Below are 7,566 nucleotides of genomic sequence, written 5' to 3'. Positions count from 1 at the left end.
GTTAACGATGACGTAACAATTGGAATTTACGCCGCCGCTCAGACACTTCTTTCGCTCAAACAGGTATTTAAGGGTGGTGTAAACATTGCCTCTTTTCGATAGTTTTGCATGTTATTTCTCAGTTTTTAGTGGTGTTTCCAGAAAATAGTTGTAAATCAAATAATTTAAATGTCATCGTGTCTTCTGAGGACCTTTATTTTAGTTACAATAATCCAAAATTGATACCGCTAACGCTAAAACTAGCCTAAAATTAGTTATCAGTGCCTATTTATAGGCTTATAAGCAGCACGTTGTTCATTGTTATAATAAAAATGATAGTTTGGAACATGCGAGCCAGTTGGTAATAGCCAAGTTTCCAAAACGCTTCCAAAATCAGCGTTGTAAGTTTTGCAATGATAAAGTTCAGGGATAATCTTTCAGAGGTCAAGGGTCGTAGAAATATCCATTGTGTATCTGTGATAATATTATATATTATAGGGAATGTTATATTTTGCGGTATGTAGTCACTTGCTAAATAAGGGGAATTTTCAGTTACGTTTTAAAGAGCGAGTGAATCTAGTCTTATCTCGCGAAATACTAGGTCTGTGTACTTTGACTGCATGACGATAATTTGCAATGTGGGCAATACATTATATCCAACGAGAATAAAGTTGAAAATCTGTTCTTGCAGTGTGCTTTATGTAATTAATTTGAAGCTGATTTGGTATTTGTCCCAGTATGTATGAGCAACTGAAATGCGTCGAAGACTTTGCAAAATTAGCTTCCCAAAAAATTCCTCCGGAGAATTTGGCATTTTATAATGGAGGTGCAGTAGGACATGAAACAGTCATGGAAAATTGTGAAGCATATAAAAAGTTAGTGGAGTTTTACAATTTTTTGCTGTATATTCAGCGATCCTATGCACAAAAACAATATCTTAACGAGATTAAATTTCTCTTTCACTTTAGCACGACAGAGTTAATAATTAATGGATATTTGTAAAATTGTGATGCTGAATCGTTATGTTTCAAACATACGCTGATGCAAAAAAAAGGCTTTGAAAATCATGAAAACCTAAATAATTTAGGCTCAAGACAAAAATCGCAAATTAATTTGAAACACTCAAGTCCTAATAAAAAACACGTGCTATGCAACAACGTCATTACCAACATTCATACGAATCAACGGTTGCTGCCAGTAGCATTTTTACGCTGCTTTGAGAGGACGCGCCGCAGTATGTTCCCCGGCTTTTCATTTTAAGGGGGGGGGGGGGGTGTTTTCAAATTTAGGGAGTGGTGAAGATTTTGCAACTTTGCAATGTCTTGGGGTCGCCTAATTGCAGAAACCTGTGTAACTAATACAGTATTAGATCGTAAATTCATAAATCGTGTGGTATTTGTGTCTCCCGAAAATGGTGGTCCAATTTCAAAAGGATGGATAAAGTATACAAACAACAACAAATTTTAGTGACAATAATATGGAGACTGAAAAAATGTAATTACGCCGATAGGTAGAATTATTGTTGAAATTAAACTGGTCTAAGTTAAGTGTAAATTTTTCCCTAGTTTATAATCTCGAGTTAGTGAATCAAGTGCCTTCCGAGTCAATTACGGATTTCAAAAATTGCGTCGATTCGCTGTATTCTCGAGTCCCAAGCTGACTCCCTGCATTTTCGTGTAATAGGTAGATGAGCATTAAGTATATTAATCACTCCTTAATCATGTGTCCCCAACACTGATGGATTGATAGTTTCAAAGACAAAACTAGTAACCAATGTCTGGTATTTCTTTGCTGCAGCCCACTGTAAAATATTCATAACGTTGGCGAGTATATGAGCCTCTCCTAATTTGACATGGGGTAGGTAGTCTGAAATAGTTTGATGCCTGTGGGAAACAATGCCAAATCTATCCAAATTTGATGCCCAGAGTTGCTTTAGATGCTGATTCTTTGCTAATTTTTAATGACATATTTCATTCTATTTAATAGAACGCCCCATTGTGCATTAGGATTTGTTCGACTGTGCCCAACCAGTGGGACACTTGACAAACGTTTTTCGAAGCATTTTGGTTGTAAAACGTGTGCCGCTTGGGAATTTTTTAGTCGCTGAATACAAAATACATTTGCCGCTCTCTGCATTAGCCCCGCAAATGAATGTGCAAGTTAATGGGCTCTAAAGATGCAAAAGAAAAAAGTGTCCTTCCGCTATCTGGAAAACGCAATTCCACAACGACTTTATCAATTTAATATTCTAAATTCATGATAAAGTTTTTTTTCTGACAAATATTAAATCATCTAATTCAAATGATCAGAAAAACGTCGCACCTAGCAGATCTACGAGGTCTAGCAGGTCTCGTATAATGGGGCCGTGTCTGAAAACATGTATACCTAATTAATCTGGTTCGGAAATTCAAGTATTGTCAAACATAGTGCGAACATTTTTAGAATCACCGCCTAAAGAATATTATTGGTAATAAAGTAGCATTTTTCGCCTATATTCAGATATTAGCAAACCCATAGTACAACTTAGACAAGTCGCTTTTACTGCGCGCATCGTTTTATATTCAGATGTCACTCTGGAGAGTCCAAAAATAAGCAATAAATTGGTGAGATTGGTTATGTGTTTATGAAATTGACTGAAATTTTGGGATTTCCAAAAGAACTCACTTTTGTTGATGATGTATTGAAGGAATGAAAAGTCAAAAATAGGGGGGGGGGGGGTTCGAAATTTTAGGGGGGGTGTAGGGAAATCACTGGGACGCGGTGATTGAGCGGTAGATGATTTGAGCCTTCTGAGCGATAGTTGCTTCATTGAGTCCCAATACTGTACTTAGAGTACGTTTGCCGTAATATGTCAGTGTAAAGTAGATGCTGACTAAATTTGACACGATGTCCGTCCGGTCACCTGGCGGTACCGGTGCACCACTACCGTACTCAAGCCAGCCTGCAAACAGACCGTGGTACAGATGCAATCGGCATGTTATAATATTAAAACTAGAATTCGGTTGGAAACCGAAGACTTATCGATCGAAGGTTAGGGGATCCCCCAAAACAGTGGTCTTACTCCATAGTAACACCGTGTGTCCCATCACTAATTAATTAATAACTCGCTAATTATATAATCCATCATAATCCATCCAAAATCAATAGGCTTCTGATCCGAGCTATGATGAATGCACATGCAAAATTTGGAGCAGATTGAACCTCGCCTTCGTGAGATATTGCGTGCATCTAACAGACAGACAAATACCTATCAACATACATACCGATCTTGAGATCGATAAGTAAAGACTGTTAAAGCAAAATTTGCACACATCGAGCTTTTCAAAGCAGGGACGATTAGCAACTGCGCGAACTCTGAAAGAGTCCTCTCAAAGATTAGTAAAAACGTTGATGGCAGCATCGGTCAATGAAAGTTGGTAATTATCAGCACAGCAGGCGTTCTGACAACATTTAAAAAAATAGTCGTATGAAATTTTGAAGATAGAGACAACCAATTATAAAATACGTGTGTTCAGGTGGAAATTTCGACCTCGTCTTTTACGAGACGTTTCAGAGGTTGATACTTCAACAACGGTATTAGGATCAGAGATTTCTTTCCCTATTTGTATTGCACCAACAGCTCTCCATTGTTTAGCAACAGCCGACGCAGAAATTTCTACAGCACAAGGTAACGCGAGGAGGAGAATGAATTCAGCAGAATACAACAGTATTTTATAGGAGAAATGTTAAACTATGTTATCCTAACGATACGTAAACCGCATATATACCCGATTTCTCTCTGAAATAAAAATTTTGGTATATGTGTAAATATGCTTGTTATTAAAAATACACAGAGTAGCCAAACCTATCCTCCAAATAATATAAGCGTTTCTGATAACAGGTCACAATAGTATTATCTGATGTATTTTTAAACGATTGTTCAACTACCTTTTTCGTTTCAGCTGCCGAAGCTGTTCGCACTGGATATGTACAGAGTGCAGGGAGCACCAAAACGTACGAAGAGATTTCTAGGAAAATTCCAGGATGCTTGCGATGGTGCCACCTTCAATTTTTCAAAGTTTGAAATTTTATTTTATACGTTAAGACCAATTACTGGAGTATATTTATGATTATCTGCTAAGTATAATGCAACCACAAAGACAGGCAGCAGAACAATGGTGACAAAATAAGTACTGTAGGAAGAAGAATTCCTGTAGATGACTTGAGTACTAATCATGAGCACCCAACTGATATATAACTGACTTATCGATGTCAGAGTTCCGTATTACCTTTTTGAGTACTCGGAATCATAGTTGTTGGCAACTAATGTCAAAATAACTATAAAATTATTGCATTATAGGAAGACAAGGAAACAAATAGAGCTCCTGTTGCTGAGCGGCGACAACAATTAAATGTAGACATGATTTGTAAAACAAAACATATATATATATTTATTATTATTCCAAACTTTATTTCCTTCCTTAAGCACCGTGAAATGGTTGAAAATTTGGTCAATCGAGCTGAGAAATGTGGATTCACAGGATTCGTAGTGACAATTGATCAATCAGTACTTGGAAAAAGGATATACAGAACACCGGACGGAAAACATGCTGACACGACACATCGAAAGTAAATTATGTTAGTGTAATCTTCGCTGGTATAAGTCGATTTGATCTCGGACAACAAGAGGGCAATGATCAAATATATAGGCATGGAGATCAGATAAATAATGAGGCCACAGCAATGTCAGCAAAATAAACCAAATGCTAAAAGAATTCCACCGAATGTCATGTAAAATCTGTTACCGAATGTCGAACGAAGGTGAACCGTGAATAATAAAAAACAGTAAGATTTGGGGTGAAGTATCGGTCAGTGGCACTCGGAGATTACTTGAAAATAAAATCCATCTACCGACTTTTAAGATAGATAAGATAATTAGGCAGAGACGAAAGTAGCCATATGCACCTTCGAGGGATTGGGATTATGCCCAGATTATAACACAATCCGAGCGTTTGTTTACAATAATTAAGATTAATTTTTCTTAGACCTATCAACATGGCTAAATCATGGAAGGCAATCGGGAAGCAGAATTCTCTGACAATGGATGACTGTTTCGATGGTCGTGCACAATGGGACTCCTTGGACTGGCTGAGCAGCATTACAAAGTTACCGGTGGTCGTCAAGGGAATACTAACAGGTTAACCATCATCTTACACTGCGGCAAATGAACTGTTTTTATTGAAAATATTATGTATATACATACTTTTATCGTACAACTGATTATGTAGTATACCCTCAAAGTGGTGGTAGACGTTTTTGTTTTTATGAACATGTTATCAATATTCGTCCATCTTCAGAAGAAATGGCCCTTGAAGCAATCAAACACAACGTCTACGGGATAATTGTTTCAAATCACGGGGGAAGACAGATTGACGGTACTTTTTCTACAGTAAGCATGCATTACTTGATAAAGTTTGTCAGTTTGTGTAAAATGATTTTTCTTCGAATATGTCGTTCGGTATGGTTGATATATATATTCGAGTCATAGGATGAATCACCACCAGCCTAGTCGTGTATGAATCAAATACTTTTAAACTCTATTTAAGATTGATTCGCTACCAGAAGTAGTGAAAGCAGTGAATGGTAGATGTGATGTTTACTTGGATGGTGGGATTCGTAAAGGAACAGACGTCGCAAAAGCAATTGCTCTGGGTGCTAAAGCTGTTTTTGTAGGAAGGCCAATACTTTGGGGACTAGCGTGTGATGTATGATATCATATATTTATTGGTTTACAAATTAAGTCCTGGCTGGTATATAACATAAAATTGCCCTAATTGGAAATTTCAAAAATTCACATTTGAGTATAGTGCGCAACTTTTCTCAGGTCCGATATTTAGTATATCTCACTTGAGGAAACATAATTATATGGACCGTTTGGCCCCATAGTGGTGCTGCTGACTCTTCCATAGGTTTATACATAATGTCCATGACCTTGCATTAAACCGTATCTACGTGAAACGAATTCAATTATCCAAACAAATTCGGGCACTATCAATTCAGAATAAATTCTTATATGAAAGGTTTTTAAATACCAATGACCAATTCACCGGAAACATCATCAAAGTTAAAAAAAAATCACTTCTCTGAATTACATGTTAAGATCTTTTATTTTATATATTACATACAGGGAAAGACAGGAGCTCAACGAGTGTTAGAAATTTTAAGAGATGAATTTACTTTAACTATGCAACAACTAGGTAAGTAGAATAGGTGGGATATGCTGTATGCTATATGCCGTAAAGAAGTCTTGTGAAATAACAAGGTGTCTCAAAAATGTCATATACCACTTGCCTGCTCCGTATGTAGTGTACCATTTTCCCACATCACATAGAGACAAATGTGGGGCAATTGGAGGCATTTTTAGAACAATAAAATCACGATTAGGCCTAAAAATGGTTAAGGGCTATGTATATCCCAACTCCCTACTATATCAAAACACAGAAGTATAATATAAAATCAGACGTTTTGTAGCAAATATATTACAATGACTGATAATTTCCAATATTCGGAGGGCTGGCGAAAGCAGCATATTGGAACGATAGTATTGGTCCGTGCTAGAAAAATATATATATATTATGTCACATTGTAGCTAGGAACTAAATATTTTTATTAATAGGTGTAACGTCAATCAAAGAACTACAATCAACTCCAAATTTAGTCGTTCATGAATCTTTTGTGCTTCGGAAGAGGTAGAATGAAGAGTTTAATATGAAGCAACATAACTTCTGGCATTGAATAATTCCACCGAATTTTATTTCTACCGGATAGGGCTGTTAAAATCCTCTGATCGTTTGAATCTTAACATAGTATATAACAAAACCGCCTTTCTGAAGCTTGCAGATATTTATAAATTATCGGCCTGCAAGCTGATTGACAAACATCACAATAATTTTCTACATATCGCATTTGATGGTTATTTTATCAAACAAAGTAATATATATACACTCATACAACACAAGATCAGCCTACCCGCACATTATTAACTTTTGTGTTAGTATACTAGTTATTAATTTCTAATACCACCAATGGAGAGTACCGGCACTGGTATTGATTCAAAGATGTTGTATTTTGTGCTGTTCATCTCTAATTATAACTAATTCATGATATTCCGTTACTAATCTTTTCAAACTCGCACTAATTCATCACATTTATTTTCTGCTCTATTTGTACTTGACACACTTGACAAGTCAGATATTTCCTTGAATGTACAAGCTGATCTTTTGATAAAGGGGAAGACTATCGTTGTCAAGTACCACTAGCGATAAAATGTCTTTATTACTTCATTATATATATATATATATGTGTGTACAGTGTCAACTTGATTTGCTGTACCTGAGGGCTGGGAGTGGTTTTCTTTATCGCTACACATCTTTGCCACTTCACATCGTAACCACGTGGGTGATTCACCTTCAAATGTTTCCAAACTATTTTTCAGGACAGAAGCCCTTCCACTTCGTCCGGTCTGTGGTCTGATGACTCTAAAATAGAATTTCTATCTTTAGTTAGATATTTTAGTTATATAATTCGGCAAAACCCTACTCACCGACA

At 36.5% G+C, this 7,566-nt stretch overlaps 1 protein-coding gene across 1 annotated transcript; it reads left to right on the top strand.

Moving 5' to 3' along the window:
* Window positions 1–678: 678 nt before the first annotated feature.
* On the top strand, window positions 679–7,323 carry LOC120347202 (2-Hydroxyacid oxidase 1-like). The gene is made up of 9 exons (XM_039417107.2): window positions 679–854; window positions 3,495–3,646; window positions 3,921–4,036; window positions 4,445–4,587; window positions 5,004–5,155; window positions 5,316–5,407; window positions 5,565–5,723; window positions 6,146–6,215; window positions 6,635–7,323. Exons 1-9 carry the CDS (start codon window positions 718–720, stop codon window positions 6,709–6,711), a joined length of 1,098 nt encoding a protein of 365 aa, XP_039273041.2. The 5' UTR covers window positions 679–717; the 3' UTR covers window positions 6,712–7,323.
* The last annotated feature ends 243 nt before the right edge of the window (window positions 7,324–7,566 follow it).

The sequence above is a fragment of the Styela clava genome, chromosome 11 (assembly GCF_964204865.1).
Source record: "Styela clava chromosome 11, kaStyClav1.hap1.2, whole genome shotgun sequence".
Classification (NCBI taxonomy): Eukaryota; Metazoa; Chordata; class Ascidiacea; order Stolidobranchia; family Styelidae; genus Styela; species Styela clava.
This window is presented reverse-complemented; position numbering and strand designations above follow the sequence as displayed.

Bases quoted from the DNA above. Each gene is read 5' to 3' on its own strand.
- LOC120347202 (XM_039417107.2), top strand. From the start codon at position 718: ATGTATGAGCAACTGAAATGCGTCGAAGACTTTGCAAAATTAGCTTCC. The intron at 4,037-4,444 runs GTTTGAAATTTT...TCCTTCCTTAAG, and splicing joins GCCACCTTCAATTTTTCAAA to CACCGTGAAATGGTTGAAAA. The intron at 5,156-5,315 runs GTTAACCATCAT...GTCCATCTTCAG, and splicing joins CGTCAAGGGAATACTAACAG to AAGAAATGGCCCTTGAAGCA.